This window comes from Piliocolobus tephrosceles, chromosome 15 (genome assembly GCF_002776525.5).
Source record: "Piliocolobus tephrosceles isolate RC106 chromosome 15, ASM277652v3, whole genome shotgun sequence".
Taxonomy (NCBI): domain Eukaryota; kingdom Metazoa; phylum Chordata; class Mammalia; order Primates; family Cercopithecidae; genus Piliocolobus; species Piliocolobus tephrosceles.
In genome coordinates, this window is record NC_045448.1 from 73,582,453 (window position 1) to 73,606,185 (window position 23,733).

At 43.5% G+C, this 23,733-nt stretch overlaps 1 protein-coding gene across 16 annotated transcripts in view; it reads right to left on the minus strand.

Moving 5' to 3' along the window:
• Positions 1–23,733, minus strand: part of SFXN5 (sideroflexin 5) — a 129,385-nt gene that overhangs the window by 68,027 nt on the left and 37,625 nt on the right. For all 16 annotated transcript variants that reach the window (XR_002734047.2, XR_002734052.3, XR_002734049.2 and 13 more), the window contains exons 4-6: positions 12,827–12,853; positions 12,160–12,214; positions 9,870–9,895 (exon numbers count right to left, since the gene is read on the minus strand). Coding sequence is in view for 8 of the 16 variants with exons in the window: in XM_023223919.3 (XP_023079687.1) it covers positions 9,870–9,895; positions 12,160–12,214; positions 12,827–12,853 (108 nt within the window). In the remaining 8 variants the exon portion in view is untranslated. The remainder of the gene's footprint in view (positions 1–9,869; positions 9,896–12,159; positions 12,215–12,826; positions 12,854–23,733) is intronic.

Sequence of the window (23,733 nt, forward strand, 5' to 3'; positions counted from 1 at the left end):
AGGTCACTCTCTCTGAAAATAAGACAAGCTAGAACATAACAAAAGAACACATTTTTTAAAACCCAACCACTTAGAATTTAAAATGTGTTCTTCTAATTGACTAAAGAGGATTTGAAATTATAATTTCAAGCTTATTTAGAAAATAACAACATAAGATCACTATATATGAAAACATATCAGATATAGCCATGTTTTAGATATATTCAGAGGCAAATTCACAGCACTAAACACTTTCATTAGAAGGAAAATAAATAAACTAAGCATTCAAGGCAAAAAGTAAGAAAACCAACCACAAACAAAGAAAAGAGGGAAAAAAGGATATTATAAAAACAAAAGCATAAATGAATACTTAGAATATAGAATTGATAAATACATCCAAGAGCTGATTCCAAGACATAGCTTTCACAAATCTAGTTATTTTATCTTTATTTAATTTATGTATTTATTTTGAGACAGGGTCTCACTCCGCCACCCCTGGCTGAAGTGCAGTGGCACAATCAAAACTCACTGGAGCCTCAAACTCCTCAGCTCAAGTAATCCTTCCATCTCAGCCTCCCGAGTAACTGGGACCACAGGCGCACACCACCATGCCTGGCTAATTTTTTAAACTTTTTTGTAGAGATGAGATCTCCCTATGTTGCCCAGATGGGTCTCAGACTCCTGGGCTCAAGCAATCCTCCCACCTTGGCCTCCCAAAGTACTGGGATTACACGTGTGAGCCACCACTCCTGGTCTCAGTTATTTTAATAGAGCAGATGGAGGTGAGGAGTGGAAAAAGACTCAAAATCAATCAAAAGATAGATCATTATATTTAAAGACATCAATATTTAAAACTTTTCTATAACAAAGACACCAGAGAATAAGGGATAAACAGCTGGAGAAGAGACTTGCCATATATATAACCCAAAGGATTAATGTCCAAAATATATAAAGAGCTCTTACAAATCAACTAGAAAAATATGGCCCATGGAAGAATGGACAAAGAGTGTGAACAGGTAATTCAGAGAAGAGGGAATACAAATAGCCAATAAATAAATTTAAAAGCACCATCTTTTCGGTGTTTATGGAAATAAAAATTAAAAGCATAATGAGAACCTACCCCTTCCCCCATCAGCCTGGCAAAAACGTTAAAAAGATGAATGAATACTAGTGTTATGAAAGCATGGGGAAATATAGTCTTTTTGAAGGGAAATTCAGCCGTATCTGTTAAAGATGTAAATGTGCGTAGCTTTTTAAGCAGCAAATTCACTTTCTGGAAGTGCCCTTTAGAAACCCTTATCCTTGTGCAAAAATGGCTTTACAAAGATTTTTCACAGCACAATCATTTCTAACAGCAAATAATCAGAAATAACCTCAACCCATCACACTGGAGGAGACAGTGCCATTCAGCAGAGAAAACAAACAAATAAATAAATGAAGCCAATCGTTATGGGGGCAAACTGCTAAGTGTCATAAGCTAACCATAGATATATATGTATATTGTTATATTTTTAATGGAAAAATCCACAAAACAAAAAAAAATTTTAAATGACTTAAATGTAGGCAGATATCTAGAAAAAGCCTAGGGGCACACACCAAACTTCTTACCGGGGTTACTCTGGGCAGCAATTTGGGGTTGAGGAGCATCACAAGGACCTCTACTTTTGTTTGCATTGTTTAAATTCCGAGCCGAGAGAACATTCATGTATTACTTGTATAACTTTAAAAATATTCTTTATAAAACATTCTTGGTGGTATTTTTGAATCCCAAAGAACATATTCATGTATTACTTGTATAATTTTATAAAATATACAGAGAAGATTTTTTTTTAAATCCTGGGAGATATTTCTGAACTCCAAAGATAAAGAGAAAAAAATACCAAACGATTCCAGGGGAAGGGGGAAGTTTACCTAGAAAGGAAAAGAAAATCAGGCCAACTATTGTTCATGTATGAAAGGGAAAAAAAGATCTCCAGATATGCAAAGATTCAGAAAGGCATATTGCCCCTGTATTCTGAATATTGTTCAAAAAGGTATTCTAGCCAAACAACACACACACACACACACACACACACACACACACACACACACACACACACACAGCCTAAATAATTGTGAAGTATAATACAGGTGTTAAGAAAGGCTTTATAAATCTGATGACATTCCAGATGATTTCCAAAAACTTGGCAGGTGTGTGGAGGGAGATAAAATGATCAAGTAGAGAGTAGAGTGAAATTACATGCTACAAGTCTCTTCCTATGTGGGTAGCGTTAGGGAAGTCATACTTATTATTTGACTCTTGATTATAAAGTATATATAATGTAACCTCTCTGTACTATAAAATATTACAGATGAATGGTAAGTAGAGAAAATTAGGATGTTCCCCTTCTAAACTAAAGAAACTAAAAGGACCTTTTCTCTACTATAAATCAGGAAAAGAAGTGGAAACAAAAACAAAGCTTAATAAAAAGCTAACAGAAACAACAAAACCCATTTGACAGCTGGGCTATGCAGTCATAATGATCAGTGGCAGAATAAATACGAAAGGGTTCCATTTCTCATTAAAATTAAAGGCAGTGTTTCTCAAACTGGGTTAAATGTAAGTAGCCTTTTTATGCAGCAAAAGTAGAATTCAGCTATATTTTGTCCAAAAGAGGTGTGTAACACAAAATGGCACAGAAATTAAATGACTCTGACATAAAGGTATAGGCAATGATACATAATGCAAGTCAATTAAGCAAAACGGGAATAAAAAATATTAAGAGAAGTAAAATTCAAGGCAAGAATAATCAATGAAACAGGGATATTTCGTGTGTGTGTGTGTTTCAGAGACAGATGATATCAAGAAGACAAAACTGTCTGAACACACCAAACACCATTGCATCGAAATCTATAAAACAACTGCAAGAAATGCAAAGAAATGAAACACACACTTGCACATACACACAATTATGGTGGGAAATTTATAAACCTTTCTCAGAATATTTCAGAACAATGTAGTAGTTTCAGGGCAACAACATAAAAATAGAGGTGTGAATAATACCTCTCTTGATACATTTATATATTTTTAAATATATGTATAAAATGAAATATTTCAAGGATACAGAAAAGTCTAGAGGATAACGAGCATCCATATATGTCCAATCTTATTTCGTCAATTTTTTTGTGAAGATGTTTTAAGAGATGAAACACTATAAATGCAAACGAAGCACCCCCTGTTCTCCTGCTAAATTTCATTGCTTTCTCTCCCCAGAGGTAAACAGTATCACGAAGCCGGTGCTAATTGTTCCCATGAATGTTTTTAAGGATGCATTAAAAATGTACTCATAAACTATATATAATATTGCTTTGCAACTCTTTTAACATTATATAAATGACAGAGAGCATTACTACTCTGCTACTATTTTTTCATTCAACATTGTTTTTGAAATTTATCCATATTCATAAATGTCGCCCTTGCTCATTGTTTTCTTTCCTGTGTTAAGTATTCCACTGCGTGACTAAGCCATGACTGATTCATTTTCTTGTTGATGGAATTTCAGCAGTTTCCAATTTTTTGCTATCATAAACATTGCTGCAAATATTTTCTTTTCATATTTAAATGTCCTTTTGTGTATAAGGTGATGTAGAGATCTGACTTTCTTTCTTTTCCACATAGGTAGCCAGCTGTCTCAGCACCATATAATACTATCAGATGGTTTGTTCTTTTTCTCCACTGATTTGTAATGCCACCTTAGTCAAATCTTAAGTTTCCATATGGGCATGTCTCCAGGTTCTCCGTTCTGTTCCATTGACATATTTGCTTATCACTGTATCAAAACCAAGTTGTCTTATAATATTTGGTAGGGTGAGTCCTCTCCCACCACCCCATTCTTGAAAATTGTCTTTGCTCTTCTTATCCCTTAGCTTGTATTCATGTAACTTTTCACAGGAACCTGTCAAGTTCCATAACAAATCCTGCTGAGATTATGACTGAAATTACGTTGAATATAGATTTTAATTTGAAGAAAACAAAATGATACAGCTCTCCACTTATTTAGATCTCCAATGTCCTTCAATAAAGTTGTATAGGTTTCTCTATAAAGGTCTTGAATATTGCTTCTTGAATTTATTTTTATATCCCTTATTGTCTAAAATACTATTGTAAATGACATCTTTTACAAAAATCATATTCTAGATGTTTGTTTTAGGTTTACAGGCATACAAATTTTTTTGTATACTTGTCTTACATCCAGAAATCTTTTAAAATAGTTCCAATAGTTTGTCTATTCTCATAAATGTTTTTCTTTCTTTCTTTCCAACTCTAATACCACTGTTTATTTTTTCATGTCTTACTGCACTTGCTAGTCTTCCAGGAAAATGTTAGATAGAAGCAACATTATCAGGCATTCTTACCCTGTCCAACACATCAAGAATTTACCTTTGTTTCATCTTTAAGACAGGTGCCTGCTATGGTTGGTTTAAATAAATTTTATAGGCACTATCAAGAAAGTTCCTTCTAGACCTAATCTGTTCTGTTTTTATCATAATAATTATTACTGTAAATTGAGTTATGTTTTATTTTATCAAATATTTTTTCTGTATCTACTGGGAAAATCATGTTTCTTCTTCAGTTTCTTAGTGTGACGAACTAACATTAATATATTCTCTAATGTTATATTTGGTAAAAAGCATTTCGTTATGATGTACTTTGATGCATTGTTGGATTCAGTTTGCTATTATTTTATTTTGTAATTTTTACATGCAATTTCATAAGTGATATTGGCTTATACTTTTTCCGTCTTATATTTACTTCGGTATTGGTCTCAAAGTACCTCATTAAATAAACTGGGAAGATTTCCTTTTTTTCTCTCTCTTTTTCGTTTTTTTCAATGGAGACGAGGTCTTGCTATGTTGCCCAGGCTGGTCTCAAACTCCTGGGCTCAAGTGACTCCCCTGCCTTGGCCTCTCAAAGTGCTGGGATAAGAGGCGTGAGCCACTAAGCCTGGCACTTTTTTCTCTTTTGAAAGCTTTATAAAATTGAGTTCAGCTATTCCTTTGGATACAGTCAGCTGGAAGATCAGAGCCCAGTGATAATTTTTGGTTTGTTTGTTCTGCGGTACAAATATTTTAAACTGCAAATTAAATTTCCTTTTATTTATAGGTATATTCAGATTTTAAGGCCAGGTGTGACAGCTCATGCCTGTAATCCCAACGCTTTGGGAGGCTGAGGCAGGAGGGATCACTTGAGTCCAGGAATTTGAGGCTGCAGTGGGCCATGATCGCATCACTGCACTCCAGCCTGGGAGACGGAGTGATATCTTGTCTCCAAAAAAGGAAAAAAAAAAAAAAAAAAGACTCTATATTTCGTCTTTCTAGGCAGTTTTGGTAAGCTATATTTTCCCAGAAATGTATTCATTTCTTCTAAGTCTTTAAATGTATTGCCTTGAGTTGTTCAATGCATTCAGATCTTTTATTCTGCTACTACATCTATAATTATTGTACTTATAGCTAATGCTGTTTATTTGTATCTTCTTTCTTTCGTCTTGATCAATCTTTCTAGAAATGTCTATGTAATTAGTCCTTCCATAGAACCTAGGAATTTACCCTCAAGATATATTCCAACAGCATCACAAGATTATCATTTTGGCATTATTCATGATGGCAAAGTATTACAAATAATCTAATGTAAGAAATTATCTAAATAAATCATGGTACTTCCACTTACTAGAATACTATACAGCTGTAAAAATGTAATAATGAGGAAGATCTCTATAAATCGATATACAGTGATTTTCAAGATATATCAAGTGGAAGAGCTGGGGCAGTGGCTCATGCCTGTAATCCCAACACTTTGGGAGGCTGAGGTGAGCAGATCACTTGAGGTCAGGAGTTCAAGACTAGCCTGGCCAACATGGCGAAACCCCATCTCTACTAAAAATACAAAAATTAGCCAGGCGTGGAGGCACACACCTGTAATCCCAGCGATTCAGAAGGCTGAGGCAGGAGGATCGCTTCAACCTGGTGTCAGAGGCTGCAGTGAGCACAGATCATGCCACTGTGCTCCAGCCTGGGCGACAGACAGAGTGAGACTCTGTCTAAAACAAACAAGCAAACAAACCCACAAAAACCAGATATATCGAGCGAAAAAAACCATTGTGCAAAAGGGTGTACAGATACTTCTCAACTTATGATGTGGTTACGCCTGATAAACCCATCATAAACTGAACATACCATAAGTTGAAAATGGGCATTTTGTTGACGTGATGGGATGTGGAACACAGAATGCAAAATTCAAAAAAACACTGGCAACAGAGTACACTGTAGTATGGGTTGTTTACTCCTGTGATCACATGGCTGACTGGGAACTGCACTGCCCAGCATGGTTAAAGTATCAATCACATATCTCTAGCCTAGGAAAGGATCAAAATTCAAAATTGCAAGTATTGTTTTCAGTGAATGTATACTGCTGTCACATATCATAAAGTCAAATAATTGTAAGTTGAACCATCATAAGTTAGACACATCTGTATATAGTACACTACATTTTATATAAGAAAAAAGGGGAAAAGCAGATATTTGTATCTGTTTATTCTCACACAAAAAAAGTAAGAAGGAGAAGTTGTTTACCTACAGAGGATAGGTGAGAAGGAGGTAGCAGGGATAGGAAGGGGAGTGGAACTTTTATGAGTATATCTTTTTAAATAGCTTGGACTTTTACACTATTCCTATCTCCTAAATATCAAAAAATAATAAGAATGGAGAAACAACTAAAATGGAATGCCGACAGAAATCAGTTAAACCTATAACTGTACATCAAGTAGATAACATAAACACATAAGAAAAAAATTCAAGAAACTTTTGAACATGGTACTCTGACTGTGTACTCTCAATAGGATACTTTCTAAGGACAAAAAGAACTTCAAAGAAATCTTGGGCTTTTTGAGAGTGGTATTGATGTAGCAATTCTGAAAACTCTTATTTGTATGTATAAGATTTTGCAAGTGAGTAAATATACTGTTGGAATCTCATTAGGAGAAGGGAGATTCAAATACGAAATGGGAGAACAAATGAACACTGAGATGTTTGATAGGAATTACAGGTATCAGTATAAACTCATGAATTTTTAAAAGTTGTATCTCCTAGCTCTGTCCTCTAAGAATACCAAGAAGCAATGACACTCCAATAACAATGAGTACACCCAAAATCAAGATCTTGGTTTCTTTTTTTTTTTTTTTGAGACAGAGTCTCGCTCTGTCGCCCAGGCTGGAGTGCAGTGGCCAGATCTCAGCTCACTGCAAGCTCCGCCCCGCGGGTTTACGCCATTCTCCTGCCTCAGCCTCCCGAGTAGCTGGGACTACAGGCGCCCGCCACCTCGCCTGGATAGTTTTTTGTATTTTTTAGTAGAGACGGGGTTTCACAGTATTAGCCAGGATGGTCTCGATCTCCTGACCTCGTGATCCGCCCGTCTTGGCCTCCCAAAGTGCTGGGATTACAGGCTTGAGCCACCGCGCCCAGCCAAGATCTTGGTTTCTAAGTATCATTTCCTTCTAAAAGGAAATAGGGCTCCTCGGAGAAATCAATTATTCTAGGATGGGGGCGAAGAAAGTACTGTACAGACAAATCTACTATAATCTCAGCACTTTAGGAGGCTGAGGTGGGAAAACTGCTTTCAGTCAGGAGTTCAAGACAAGCCTGGGCAACATAATGAGACTCCATCTCTACAAAAAAATTTTTGAGAAGTTAGCTGGGCATCGTGGCACATGCCTGTTGTCCTAGCTACTTGGGAGGCTGAGGCAAGAGGATCACTTGAGCCCAGGAGTTTGAGGCTCCAGTGAGCCAGGATCCTGCCACTGCACTCCAGTCTGGGTGACAGAGTGAGACAAAATAAAAGAAAAAAGAAAGAAAAAGGAAGGAATGAAGACAGAAAATGAAGGAAAGGAAAGAGGAAAGGAGAAAGGAAAAGAAGAGAAAAAGAGAAAGAGAAAAGAAAAGATGAACCTAGAATATCCTGTTGTGTCAGAGAGTACTGAAGCTCTCAAAGACTAAGGGGGCATGTCAAATAGAGAAACTGCTTTAAGGTTGGGTCAAAAGTGGCCCAATTTGCATATCAAAATAAATAATGACAGGAGTAAATTTTTACCCCTGAATTAAAAAAAAAAAAAAAACACAAAGACTGTATTAACAGTATCTAAATACTGATAGTTTTAAGAAAACATTAAAGGAAGAGGCAGAAGGGTAACTCAAGAGGATGCCAACTAATTAACATGGAAGGAATAATATCTATGATATCTACAGGAAAATTGGAGACTATGCAAATATTCTGTTCTCAATTAGTTTTTCCCCAATAGTCTTAACATCTGTTAGTCATTCTTGTCTGCTTCCAGTTTTAGACTAATGTGAAAAATGCTACTACAAACATTCCCATACAGATCTTTGTGTAAATAAACACATTCATTTATCTTGGATAAATACCTAAAAGTAGGGTTATTTGGTCGTATTGTAAGTGCATCTTTAGCTTTATAAGAAACTGCAATACAGTTTACACACCACCTGCTCCAACCCAGGATCCATTCTCGGATCACACATCGCATTTATTATAGTTGTTACCTGCTTTTAGCTTCCCAGGTCTGTATCCAAGAGGAATGAGGGCATATATCCACTAAAAGACTTGTACAAGCATGTTCAAAACATCACTATTTGTTGTAAACCCAAAACTAGAAAAACCCAAATGTTCACCAACAGTAGTATGAATAAAGAAATTCTGAAAATTTATGACAATGGAATATTATACAGCAACGAGAAAAGAACAAACGAATGTTACAGACAATATGAGCAAATCTCACAATGTGGAGTAAAAGAAGCCACACATAAAAAAGCACATGCTGATCATTCCATTTAAATAAAGTTCAATAGCAAGCAAAACTAAAATATAAAAGTCAGAAAAGTGATTTCCTGTGGGGGTGCTGATTGGGAAGGACACATGTGAGGTTTCTGAGATGCCGATGATGCTCTGAATCTTTAAGTGAGCTGGCCGAAGTAGCTCAGTTGGGAGGGTGTCAGACTGTTCTTTACCTAAGTGATGTTTACTGAATATGCCTGCTTTTTTTTTTTTTTTTTTTTGAGATGGAGTCTCGCTCTGTCGCCCAGGCTGGAGTGCAGTGGCACCATCTCGGCTCACTACAAACTCCGCCTCCCAGGTTCACGTCATTCTCCTGCCTCAGCCTCCCGAATAGCTGGGACTATAGGCACCCACCACCATGCCCAGCTAATTTTTTGTATTTTTAGTAGAGATGGAGTTTTACCATGTTAGCCAGGATGGTCTCGATCTCCTGACCTCGTGATCCGCCCGCCTCAGCCTCCCAAAGTGCTGGGATTACAGGCGTGAACCACTGCGCCCAGCCCTGGATATGCTTGCTTTTTGAAAATTTACCAAGCTGTACATTTATGATGAATGAACCTTTCTGTATGTTGTATTCCAATAAAAATAAAGAGTAAACATAATCCTGATTCTAAAACTAAGCAAAAAGAATGCTGAAAATTCTTTCTGAATTAATTTTAAACTTTGATTTTTCAGAAGGCATGCTTCCACTCCTACTTCCCAAGTTCTTTGAGAAAACTTCCCTATGACTAGCAGGTGCTAATGACAACAGTGGGGACAGAAAACGTGCAGGGAAGAAGGCAATTTTCGACTCCACGCTGGATTTAAGTCATCAGGCTTTTTATGAAAAGAGGTTTGCCAATCGGCGTCAAGAGATGCGGTAAGAAATACATATCATTTTATTTGGTGATCTCTCTCCAGGAATTGATTTATCCTAAATCAACAACTCAATTATCTGTGAGCAATAACATAAAGCCAGACATTTAAAATTATTTTTTAGAAAAAGAAATCCTTTGAAGATAACACTTACAATTGGCGTCCCAAAAGGAATGTAACCTGTGAACGAGAAGAAAAGAGGCAGGCCTGATAATCCACCCACATCTCACCTGAGATACCCAGGAGCCTCCGGGTTAGGTCTTAGGCCATCAGTGGCCTTAATGAAGGGGTTCAGGTCAGTTAGGCGGGAGGCATCTCCAATCTCATAGACCCTTTCCCCATTCAGCCCTTGCCAGGGTTGTGTCCCCAGCCTCCTCTTCTCTGCTCCCCATTGACCAGGCAGCTTTCACTCTCTCCTGGAACCCAGAGGCCTGTTCCTGCAGGCAGGGCTGCCCATGGCCCGGGGCATCACTGCTTCACACTTGGTGATCCTCCTACGATTTCCTGCGAGGCACGACACACCCTGCCCACGCTCACTACATGAGGCTGAACATCCTCCAAAGACCCCAGAATGTCTTCCTTCTTCCCTCGGCTTGTCTTTCTAACACAGGCCCTTACTTCCCCGGCCAGCATCATGACCATTTCTGGAAAGAAAATTCCCTCCCCACCTAAGCCATGCACCTCTAAGTGCCAGAACTTCTTAAATCTGTGGCATCCCCAGTGGCGCAGTAGGGAGCTGGGGTGAAGCGCAGCCAGGCCCTGGGTACAGCCTCCTCGCTGCTCTCAGCCCTCGGGCGAGGCTCCCTCCACAGCCCCAACTGCTGTCAGTGGACAGCCTCTTGTCCCCAACCTCTAACCATGGCAGCCGGTGAGCAGTGGCTGGACAGCAGGATCGGGCTTATTGACTTGCATCTAAAGTGAAGCTTTGCTCCTGAGTGCGCATAATCACACACGCACATGAGCCATGGCTCTCCTACCCACTTCTCTCTGGGGAAGAGAACCAGAGTTTGATCAGGGCCTCAGAGGAATGCATGACTCAAAAAGGTCAAGAATTACAAGAGAAGCCAGGCTCAGGGTGAGAGCCTGCTGTGCCAGGTGCAGGGACTGGGGAGCATCTACAACCACAACTGTAAGACGCTCAGAGCCCTTCCCAGCACTTTGGCAGGCCAAAGCAGGCGCATCACTTGAGGTCAGGAGTTCAAGTCCACCCTGGCCAACATGGTGAAAGCCCATCTCTACTAAAAAATACAAAAATTAGCCAGGCATGGTAGTGTGTGCCTGCAGTCCCAGCTACTCGGGAGGCTGAGGCAGGAGAATCACTTGAATCTGGGAGGTGGAGGTTGCAATGAGGAGAGATCACGCCATTGCACTCCAGCTTGGGCAACAGAGTGAGACTCTGTCTCAAATAAAAAGAAAAAAAAATGCTCAGAGCCTTGAAGTTTTTCATGGCAAAGCAAGGGGGTCACAGGGCACTCAACGCCCCAGTTTACACAATGACATCACATGTCCACCTACTCCCTTGGTTGTTTATTTTCTTGCTCCCAATGAGGTCAGGCTCTCTGGGGGTGGGGACGCTGACTGACCCATTTGACTTAGACCGCCTTTCTCCAGCCCTCTGAGGCCTTCCCAAAGCAACAGTAGCAGTGCCCTCCCACCCCACCCTCATAACTCAAGGTGGGTGCACCCCATTGCACGGAGAAATGGCAACAAGGAGGCGTCAGCACATCCGTGAGTTTGACTCTGCAGAGACTCTCAGAACTGTTGGGGGATAAGCATGCCAGCCTAGCTCGTGTACCTGCTAGTGCTTTCTAAGCCCTAAAGCCCACATAGACACAGCTACCCCTTCAGTGACCACTGGGACTTTCTGGGGCAGGGATCTTATATTCCCCTCTGCCCCCTGGTCTCCACAGAACAGGAATCCCACCTTCTGTATGTGCACAGCAGTGCAATAACAGTGCATCCATTCTGAAAGGAGGGCTAATTACAGGACCAGAGAATAGAGAATTAAGCTGGAGACTGACTGCCTAAAAGGGGCAGGGCAGGGAGCAGGACTTGGAAGGAAACAGCAGGCTACACACTGGTAAGAGAGGGGGAATGACTTGTAGAAGCCAGGGCTTGCTTAGAGGAGGCATCACTGAGGCTGTCCCAGTGAGTGCTGAGTGATGTGGAGTGGGCGGTGCGGGGGGGCTACCAGATTTGCCTGTGGAAGGCCCAGCTCCACCCCAACTGCTCAGGCAGAAAAGCCAGGCAAGCTCCACAGAGGATTCTGAGGCCTGGCCCCCGTCTTGTACAGGTGAGCTGAGGTGAATGTATAGGTGCAAATATGGCCACAATTGTGACAGGCTCTGTTCCCTCCTTAGGCCAAAACATCTGGACGCTCCTGGAGCTGTGACTGGAGTAAGCACCCCAGGCTGACCAGAACCAGAAGGGCCCCAGGAGCTTACCTGACATTCTAAAGGGCATGAAGATCTTCTCATTGGTGTCCGGGTGTAGAATAGCCTGGAAAAAGCAGGAACAGAGAATGGGGTGGGGACAGGGGTGCAGGGAGGGAGAACAGGGAAGGGGAAGGAGGAGGGAGACAAGCAGAGGCATTAGGGGAGGAAGAAGGCAAGAGGACAACTTCTCTGGGAAGATTCAGACACCAGTGGCTGTAAGTTGCCTTGTGGCCAGTTAGGCCTTTCCACCACTCGGGGCAAGAGAATACCAAACCATGGGCCATAAACAGATAGCACCCCTTCTCCTAACTTACCCTAAAAGCTGAATGCAGTGGACAGGAAAAGTCTATGGGGAATGGGGTCATGTCTACCTTGCAGGCCCTCTACCCCCATGCCTGGCACATGGTAGGCACATAGTAAGGATTTTGTGGACACAGCCCTGTCTCTTGCAGGAGCTCAGAGAACCCAGGCAAAGGCCAGCCTGGCCTGAGCTCCAGGCTTCAGAGACTCTGGCCCTCGGGTGCCAGGGCAGAAGGAAGGAGTGAGGGAGTCAAGGGCAAATGTGAGAGCCTGGAAGAGCCACGGGAGGAGGAGCTTCCACTAGATCCCTGGGACAGGGCAGGGTGGAGTCCAGGACAGCATGGAGAAGGAAATAGAGAATTCAAAACTGGATTACCTGCTTGATTTTCTGTGCACTCCAGAGCTGGAAGAAAGAGAGAGAAAGGAAAAGAAAATAAAGAACAAAAATCAAAAGCATATATTGGTTTAAGGTTTCCAACCCATGTTTTGTAACCCAGGGATCCAGCTCCGAAAGCATAAGCAGCTCGGGCTGTCCTTGCCAGCCCAGGCTGGGCAGCCGTCCTATCCTGGGGGTGGTATCAGAGAGTAAGGGCCAGAGAGGTCCCAGAATGGCAGAGCTAGGGGACCTAACAAGGATCAATGAAGCCAGGGGTTCTCGACTCTGTCTGCACTTTAGAATTCCTTGGATAATTTTTTTCAGCATTTTCCTAAAGCTCCCTAGCTGACTCTAAGTCATAAGCAGGTAGAAACCTCTGATTTAAATGAAGATACTTCAATTGTCTCCCAGAATCACTAGTGGCAGCGTAATACAATTTTTTCAGAGATAGCCTAGATTCCCTGCTGTGCCACTTCTACCTTTGAGCCTCAGTTTCCTCATCTGTGGAATGGGCCTAATAGCCATGCCTCTAACACAGAGTCATTTAAGAGGTGAATGGGAAGCTCTTGGAGCAGTGTCATCACAATAGCATGTGCTTATAAGTGCTTACTGTTGCTGACATTATTATACCTGTTGTTATTATAAGAAGGCTGTAGGGAGAAAAAAGTTCCTTTCAAATGCTGATGAGGCTGTCTCTTTCCAGCAAAGAGACAGATTGGAGAAACAGAATAATTTGTCATACCCCTCAAATGACCTAAATACTGTATTGCATCGAATCTAAGACACCACTGATCCTAAGATACACTAGTATGTGCCACATACAAAAGAAAACTGTGACCGTAATACCAAGACCCCCATCAATTAAAAGACTCATTTCATTTTACAGATGTTATAATGTGATAAATTAGGCCTTTTTTTTTTGGTTGGGGGGATGGAGTCTCGCTCTGTTGCCCAGGCTGGAGTGCAGTTGTGCGATCTCAGCTCACTGCAACCTCCGCCTCCCAGGTTCAAGCGATTCTCCTGCCTCAGCCTCCTAAGTAGCTGGGATTACAGGTGCTCACCACCACGCCCGGTTAATTTTTGTATTTTTAGTAGAGACAGGATTTCACCATGTTGGTCAGGCAGGTCTCAAACTCCTGACCTCATAATCTGCCTGCCTCGGCCTCCCAAGGTGCTGAGATTACAGGTGTGAGCCACCGCGCCCGGCCCAGGCCTTTTCAAATCAAGGAAACATGGTAAATAAACATTTACACTGTCCGGGGGCCAGGCACAGTGGCTCACGCCTGTAGCCCCAACAGTTTAGGAGGTCAAAGCAGGAGGATCGCTGAGCCCAGGATCAGTCCACCCTGGGCAACAAAGGGAGACCCCATCTTTACAAAAACTCTTAAAAATTAGCAGGGCGTGGTGGCATGTGCCTGCAGACCCAGCTATTCAGGAGGCTGAGGTGGGAGGAACACTTATGCCCAGGAGGTAGAGGCTGCAGTGAACCATGATTGTGCCATAGCACTCCAGCCTGGAAGACAGCGTGAGAGCCTGTCTCCAAAAAAAAAAAAAACCAAAGGCCAGTATATATTTTTAATGGAGAAAGAAGGCTATGGGGCTAGAAGGAAGATACAGCCAGCAGCTGATGTTAAAGTTTTATAATAGAACGGTTGTTATGCCTCATGTATATGGCAATGTTGGTCATCTGGAACATAAATTAAGCTGCAGAAGTTAAGAAGGCTACTGGGTAGTAAAAATAGAAGTTATAAAATTGATACATTAAAGTTTATGCATTTTTCTCACAGCTGAGTCCCTCAAACCTTACTTCACAGCCTAATTAACTCTTATTTTAGACACATTTCCAACACACTTGATTGTCTGCTATTCCAGATCCAGGCAGATTAGAAGCAGTCGATGTTTAAAAAATAATAATTGGGGAACAGAGGGGACTGATGAGAGAAAAGTCAAAAAGTGGAATCACTGCTAGCACAAAGGTTAAGTGAGAGCCTAACAGCTAAGAGGTTATATATATATATAAAAAAAAAAAGATAAAAGGCCAATCCTCCCCTCTTTGCTCAGTAAGCAGCTTCCTGAAGTGCACCGTCAAGTTTGGGCTCTGTCCCTGGTGTGACTCCAGGCTCTGTACACAGACTCCTGACACCCCACACCCTCCACCCCAGTCATAACCTTCTGCATCCTCTCCCCTCTGGATTCACGGTCAGGCCACTCAGAGGTAGGAACTGGCTTTTCAGCACTGTCTCCTAGCACATTCCAACCCCACAGGGCCTGGAACACAGCAGGTGCTCAATACGTGCTTAATGGAGGAATATTGTCTTCTAAAACAGAAGTATATCTAGACTTAAGTTGACTTCTGGTAAGGCACAGTGATGCCAAGGCACAGTTTCATCTCCATTTCTTCCCAAGTCCTCGAGAAAAGAACAGCAAAGGAATAAACCAGCTGAAAACCCCCTCAGGGAGGAAGGGGACACACAGTAGGCGGAAGATGTCACACATCTTTGAAAGGTGGTAAGCTGATGAAGAGACGAGAGGTTGGCAATGTTGCAGAGGGTGGAAGTGTACCCCACATGCTCAGTGGGAGTGAGTGGGCTCAGCCCAACTAGAGCTCCAGACCCCGTGAAGGTGCAGGCAGCATGGCCAGAGAGCAAGGAGAGAGGTTGAAAATGTCCCAGCGCACGGAGCAGACGGAGCAGGGCGGCCCAAAGTTCCCGCCCAGGTAATGGAGGTTTATTCTCCAGAGAAGCTGAATCAGAACAGCCCAGACATGGTCACAGGCACAGGGGGACCAGGCAAGGGTCTGAGTGCTGAGTCTCTAAAGGAGCCCGTCTGTGTCCAGCTCCCAGGACACCACAGCTAGGAGGATGGAGACACCTTCTCCAGGGAAACAGAAAGGATCCCAGAGAAATGACCCACAAGAGGGCTGGATTCGTGGACAGGTCATCAGTGCAATGCTGAGAAGGAGGTCCCATTCCAGTGGTCTGATGCTACTGTCTTTTTTTTTTTTTTTTTTTTCGCCCAGGCTGGAGTGCAGTGGTGTGATATCGACCCACTGCAAACTCCGCCTCCCAGGTTCAAGTGATTCTTGTGCCTCAGCCTCTCCAGTAGCTGGGATTAGAGGCATGCGCCACCACACCTGGCTATTTTTTATTTTTTTAGTAGAGACGGGGTTTCGCCATGTTGGCCAGGCTGGCCTTGAACTCCTGCCCTCAAGTGATCCACTTGCCTCGGCCTCCCAAAATGCTGGGATTACAGGCATGAGCCACCTCACCCAACATGGTTGCTGTCTTGACTTTAATACAGGCATTGCCACCTAAGGAATTCTGGTCAATGACAGACCACATATACAATAGTGGTCCCATAAGACTACAAGACAGCTGAAAAATTCCTATGACCTAGTGACCTTGTGGCTATCTTAAAGTAATAGTATAATGCATTACTCACATTTGAGGTAATGCTGGTGTAAACCAACCTACTGCACTGCCAGTCATATAAAAGCCTAGCACAACACCTGACAATAATAAACAATGTTACTGGTTTATATGTTTGCTATGCCATGCTTCTTATTATTTTATTTATTTATTATTATTTTTGAGACAGATATTCACTCTTGTTGCCCAGGCTGGAGTGCAATGGCACGGTCTTGGCTCACTGCAACCTCCACCTCCCAGGCTCAAGCGCTTCTCCTGCCTCAGCCTCCCGAGTAGCTGGGATTACAGGCGCCCACCCCCTGCCCAGGTAATTTTTGTATTTTTAGTAGAGACGGGGTTTCAACATGAGGCCAGGTGATCCACCTGCCTCAGCCTCCCAAAATGCTGGGATTACAGGCATGAGCCACTGTGCCCGGCCACTTATTATTTTAGAGCATATACCTTCTATTTATATTTAAAAAAAAAAAAAAAGTTAACTGTAAAACAGCCTCAAGCAGGCCCTTCAGGGGGTATTCCAGAAAGAGGCATACTTATCATAGGAGATGATGGCTCCTGCGTGTTACTGTTCCTGAAGACTTTCCAGTGGGACCAGATTTAAAAGACAGTGATATTGATGATCCTGACTCCACATAGGCCTAGGATAATACGGGTGTTTGTGTCTTACTTTTTAACGAAAATGTTTAGAAAGGTTTTTTAAAAAGTAAAAATGTTTAAAAATAGGAAAGAGCTTATAGACAAGAATTTTTTGTACAGCTGTACAGTGTGTTTGTGTTGTAAGCTAAGTATTATTACAAAATAGTCAAAAAGTTTTAAAAATGTACAAGTTTATGAAGTAATGCTACTGTAAGCTAAGGTTAATTTATTTTGAAGAGAGAGCATTTTTACAATAAATTCAGTGCAGCCTAAGGATATGTGTTTATAAAGCCTACAGAAGTGCACAGTCATATCCTAGGCCTTCACATTCACTGACCACTCACTCACTCACTCACTCAGAGCAACTTCCAGTCCTGCAAGCTCCATTCATGGTAAGTGTTCTATGAAGGTATATCATTTTTTTTCTTTTTTTTTCTTTTTTTAGACAGGTCTTGCTCTGTCGCCCAGGTTGGAGTGCAGTGATTATCATCACAGCTCACTGTAGCCCCCACCTCTCCAGCTCAAGCAATCCTCCCACCTCAGCCTCCAGAGTAGCTGGGACTACAGGCATGTGCCACCACACTTGGCTAATTTTTTGTGTGTTTTTGTAGAAACATGGTCTCCCTATGTTGCCCAGGCTGGTCTCCGACTCCCGGGCTCAAGCAATCCTCCCACTTCAGCCTCCCGAAGTGTTAGGATTACAAGCATGAGCCACCGTGCCTGGCCCCATCTTTTTAATCTTTTACGCCGTATTTTTACTGTACCTTGTCTATGTTTAGATACACAAATACCATGTGTTCCAACTGCATACAGTATTCAGTAGAGTACCATGCTGTACAGGTTTGTAGCCTAGGAGTAACAGGCTATACCATACGGCCTAGGTGTGGAGTAGGCTCTACCATCTAGGTTTGTATAAGTGCACTCTATGATGTTTCCGTAATGACAAAATCACCTAATGATGCATTTCTCAGAACATATCCCTGATGTTAAGTGAGGCATGACTTTATCTTTGAATTTGAGTTTCATAAGTTAAGCGCAGTGGGAGAATGGAGCACATGCTGGCAGCCTGGACCCTCAGCTCACACGTGGTCCTGTCTCCCACTGCCTCAGCCACCTCCCTGAAATGAGTTCTTGGCCACCCAGTGACTGCTGCAACCCTCCACTCCTGTCAGAGGCCTGGGCGCAGGGAGGGCCATGCAGGCCCCATGCATCAAGTTGTGAGGCAGGACTCCAGGTGCCTGTGAGGGTCTGCACTTGTCCCACGAGTGTTCCCTGTGGCTAAGGAAGAGAAACACTAAAGAGCAAATAAAAAAACACCTTGCCAGGACGAGAGAAGAATGGGGGGAGAGAGAGAACTCAGAAAGGAAGGAAAAGCTTCTTTTGCTTTTTGAACAACGGTCTTGCATTTCTATTTCGTATTGAGTCTCACCAATGATATGGTCAGCTCTGCCTAGAAATGCTGATATTTGGAGGACCCCAATGAAACAGATCATTGCTCAGTGAGCCTACACATGCATACACAGAAAATGAATTCTGAGGAAAGGAGACAATGTAGGAACTAAAGAATATTTTAAAAACACTCTAGCATCTTCAGAGCAGACAGACATGGAAGAGGAACAGGATCCAATGAAAAAGAGGGAGGGGACAAATCCTGGCTCTGTCGCTTACTCCATGTGTGTCCCTGGGCAAATCACTTTGCCTCTGTGCCTGGTTCTCCATCAGTAACATGAGTTGTTGTAAGGGAGGGTGCCCTGGCAGTCTGCATTTATGGGCACACAGCTAAGCCTATGATTCCCAGCCTCCCCCACAGTCAAGTGGCCTCCTGGGACCGGGTGCTGGCTAATGGATTGTGGGTGGAAATGACGCTTGCCAGTTCCAGTCGCCGAAGCCTCCCAAGGAGGATCCGGTGGAGGACAGTGAGGCCCTAGAAGACACAAGTGAAAGGAGGCATCTTGGCATCATCTTTGGCCTCTGCCAGGTCCCCGAGTTGCAATGGAGTCAGATACGAATGAGAAACAGACCTGACTGTGTTCAGCCTCTGAAACCTGGGTGTTATTTGTACTAACATTTGGCTCAATCTGACTAACCCCAAGCGTTAAATGACATATGCATATATAAAATATTTGACTCATAGAACGTGCTCAATAGTTTTGCCTAAAATAGAGGGAAGCTATTCAAATGAGCAGTTTTTTAAAGGAGTTAATCATCTTTCAAAGCAACTTCATCTCTATTGTTTTATCCACCAAATGCCTGGGAGGTAGACAGATGCTCTTTAGACTAGGTAAGGCATCTCAGAGAAACTAAGTGACTAAGCCAGGGCCCCAGGGGTCGGTGGCAAGATGGAGATGGGCACCCAGGCCTCCTCACCTGGGTCTCCCCCACACTGGAGCACATCAACATCTAAGGTTGGCCAGAATGACTTATTCACTTATTTAATCCCCCCAACAGCCCTAGGAGGTTGGGATTCATATATCTCCCATTTTTACAGATGTGGAAACTAAGGCTCAGAGAGATGAAGTGACTTGCCCGAAGTCACTTATTCTCAGATTCCAAGCCCTTTACTGACCCTTATCCAACAAACATCACGTCCTGTTGTGTTGTCCATAGTCATAGAACAGAAGCTGGCAGGTGGCTGGCCTGTTACACAATTCCCAGCCTCCTCTGCAATGAGGCTCGTCCATGTGGTTGAGACCCCCAGTGGCATCTGAGGGGAAGTGATGTGCCTTTTCCAGGCCAGTGCCTCCCCCTCCATGCTTTCTGTCCCCTTGCTGTGAGCCAGTGCAAGGATGTGGCTGCAGCCCAGCCTCAGCCGTGAAGATAGCACAACGCCCAAAGACACAGTAGAGAAACATGATGGAAGGAGCCTGGGTCCCTGAATAATCCTGTGGGGCAGAGCTACTTGCCCACCTGGAACTTGAGCTGTTACACAGGACAGAAATAAACTGTCTCATTTAAGCTAGTGCATTTGGGGATCTTTTTGTTACAGCAGCTAGTATCACTTTAACTAATATAATCCATTTGGGGTTACTGGAAACTGCTTCCAGTGATATCAGGAAAAGATTTCCAGGGAAGAAAGGAAGGAATGGAACCTAAAGTGGTGCTTGAGGCTCTTCTTGAGGCATCTGACAACACACTAGCCTCAGAGGTTTCGGGGTGAGGTGGGAGGAACATCTCCATTTTCAACAAAAATTCCTAGTCATGATCTTACCTTGTTTGGGCTGATCCCATCGCCAGGCCGCAGTGACAACAGTCAGGATCATGGACTTTGGCTCTCTCTCAGTCACTAACTTACATAGTCTGCCTCTGCAAATTAACTCACAGCTTAGACTTGTATTATTTTTAAAATTAGGCAGAAGCAGGGACAGGAGGTAGAAGCAAGTCTCTCCAGGGTCCCTTCCTGTCCTACGGTGTATGAGGCCAGGCCCAGCTTAGGGGGAGAACAGGACAAGGACTCAGGTCTGACTCCTTGGGTCTAGGCTTTTCCCTAGGACCTGCTGGATCAAACACTGACTTTAAGGGGTTAAATGTTGGATGCAAAAATGGCAGCAGGGAACGTACCACCCACAAGCCAAGAGCTGGTTGCTAGTTTGAAGTTTCACAAGCCAGTCCTGCGAACAGATGATAGAAAAGGATCATCCTAGGATGTCAAGAGTTCGACAGGAGGTCAAATAAGATGCAGTGAACAGGCCATCCATACTGGGAATCTAGGACAGGGAGCCCGCAGCATCGTCTCACTAGACCACTGAAGCATCTCCACTTTAAACTACAATTCCTGCTTAAGACCTCATCTTGTGTGGGCTCAGTCCATCTCCTCTGTGCCTCTGCTGAGCATAAAACTATGCAGTTTTGATCCCTTGGGACCTACTGGCTCCAACAACAAATCAGTGTGGATATGAGACTTTGAACCTTGCTTGATTTCTCAACTTGGTGAATGAAGACATGGAGCAGGTGTGGAGAAGCAATCTGGGTGAGAGGTGGCTGGACAATCCCAGAAGTTGGCTAATTTCAAAAACAGCCAGCATCTCAGCTGAACTGCCATCTGAACCTATCTGAAGTTCGGTGTAGAGCCCAAGGGAGGGGCAGAGGACACTCACCAACCGGCCTTGGCCTTCTCGGGCAGAACAGGGCACACTCCCAACACCCAGAGGGAGGAGGAACAGCCCAGCACCACCCCCAGTCTGGCTCGCTCCCCTTCCCCTCTGCCTTCTTCCAAGCTGCTTCTCCAAACCTCCCAAGGCAGCAAAGACAGAGCCTATTTAAAACAACCTCCAGAAGGTAATTAAACAGAGCCTGAAGGGGATCCTTCTGTAAGGCAAAGAATGCCTCCATAAAACAAACAAAAAAAACTTCCTAATTTATCAGTTGGGCCAATCGCATTATACCTCACCATTAATTTTGTTGCCATGGTTACTCCCAGGTAGTATGTACCTATTGCAAGTCTATGTCGGGTGAGGGTACCCCCAATTCTACAGACTCACGAAAGAAGAGAGACTCTTCGCCTAGTTCTGCAGCATAGCACACAGCAGCAATCGCAACTTCCCTATACACAGTTTGTTTCTATCCAGACCCGGGTTTAAATTCTAGATCTCCCGCTTGCTGGCTATGTGTTTTAGGGCAATATACTTAATCTTTCTGAGCCTCCTCTTCCTCAATTGTAATGTGAGGATGTGAATACTTTCAAGGTTATTGTGAAAATTAATAATTAATTTATTTAACAAATACTTATCGAGCATCTGCTATGTGCTGAACACTGCTCTAGGTGCTAAGGACACATCAGTGACAAAAACGGGCCAAAATCTCTGCTTCTGTTGAGTTTAGAGGGTTGCACAGACAGACAAACAATATGCAACACAAACAATAAATAAGCAAATTATCTCATATGTTAGAAGGATAAGTGCTTCAGGAAACTAGGGAAAATAGAACAGGACAAGAGGATAGCAAGTGTGAGCAGGTGGAAGAGATGGAGATTACAGACATAAGTAAGGTGGTCAGGGTGGGTCTCATTGAGGTGATATTGGAAGAAACACTGGAAGGAGAGAATGAGTCACGCAGTTATCTAGTAGGAGACAGAACAGCTACTGCAAAGGCCCTGAGGCAGAAGTGGGCCTGTCTGGCATGTTTGAGAGACAGCAAGGAGACCCGTGTGACTGGAGTGGACCAAACAGGGAAGAACAGTAGGAGACAAGCTCAGAGAGGACTGGGGGCTTTGCAGGCCAGGTTAAGGACTATGGCTTTTACTCTAAGTGCAAAAGGGGACCACTATAGTTTCTACTAGAACAGTGGTTCCCAACTGGGGGGGTGGATTTTGCACCCAGGGGACATTTGGTAACGTCAGAAAACATTTTTGGTTGTCATGACTGGGGAGGGGAAGCTAATGGCATCTACTGGGTCAAAGCCAGGCAGGTTGCTAAACACCCTCAGTACACTGGACAGCCCTCGCAGAAAAGAATAATCTGGCTCCAAATGCCAATTGCGCCAAGTCTGAGAAACCGTGGAGCAGAGGAACAAACAATGTCCTGTATAATTTCACAGATCGCTCCGTCTGCTGTATCGGCAACGGACAGAGAGGCCCAGGTAGTATGCGGAGATCATCCAGGAAGCCACTGCAGGGACCCAGCCCACAGATGCATCTACACACTCAGTACGACACCTAGCACATCATACAAATGACTCAGCTCCTACTGATCACTTGCCTGTTCTGTGCTCCCAGTTAGGGCCATGCTGGGGCTGGCCCAGAAGGGCAGGGTGCTGACCAGGATCCCCAGAGCTTGATGCTAAGAGTCAGGGTAAGACTAGTAGGTCAGCCAAGCCTTCCCTTCAGTATCTGACAAACCTGCTGATGCCCACAGAAGACTTGGGGCACAAGTATTTTTAATCCTGCCTCTGGTATTTGCTCTGCTATTTTCAGCAAAGCCCAAACACAGCTGACCCCATTTCCTTTCTGCCAGAGAAGACTTGCAGGATCTCTTGCATCCCAGCAGCTCTTTCTCCTAGGCAGGTCGCAGACAGAAATCCATCCTGCATAGGGGCTCCAAGTAACCCATACATTCATTACCCTGGGTGCAGGGCAGGCACTTAGGAAAGGTTGGCTGTTTCCCAACCTCTGGGAAATGTGGAATGAGGGACAAGCCCCGCCACTCAGGAGCTACAGTGGTTCCCAGTAACCTGCTTACCACACTCCCCATCACTCCAGTCGCTTCCGAGCTGGTTTCTGTAATACACTTACTCCTCCCCAGTGCACTCTGGCACTGCCACTGACTGATCCTACCACAATACCACTGTTGTGCTACTCCCTTGCTCAACAGCTTTCAGTAGCTTCCTCTTACCCCACACAACACATCCAGCATCTCTGCCTGGTTTTCAAAGACTTTCACAATCTGGCCTGTAACCTCCAACTTCCTTCTCAGCTTTCTCTTTCTTATCTCTTTTCTCTCTGTCTCTCTCACTTACAGAAGATGTCTCTCCCATTAGACCTCAGAGGCCCAGTATCAGATCCCTGCCCCACCACATACTAGCTATGTGACCTTAGGAAAATAATGCAACCTCTCTGAGTCTCACTAAAAATTGGGTTGGTATAGGTACCTACTGACAAGTTTATGTGAAGATTAGCTGAGATAATACGTGGAAAGCGCTAGTACTTATGCTGCAATACCCAGCACTTCGTAAGCACACAGCGAGCGGTGGCTCGCCGTGGGGAGGGGTCTTCTATATTTAGCCCCACCCACCTCCATCTACACCAAACTCTTCTGGCAAAGCCCCAGCACATACAAATGTACAGATCAGAGTCAACATTCAGAAACTTAATTGGCTGTGTCTATGCTTACATTTTTGCACACTGTGGCTTTG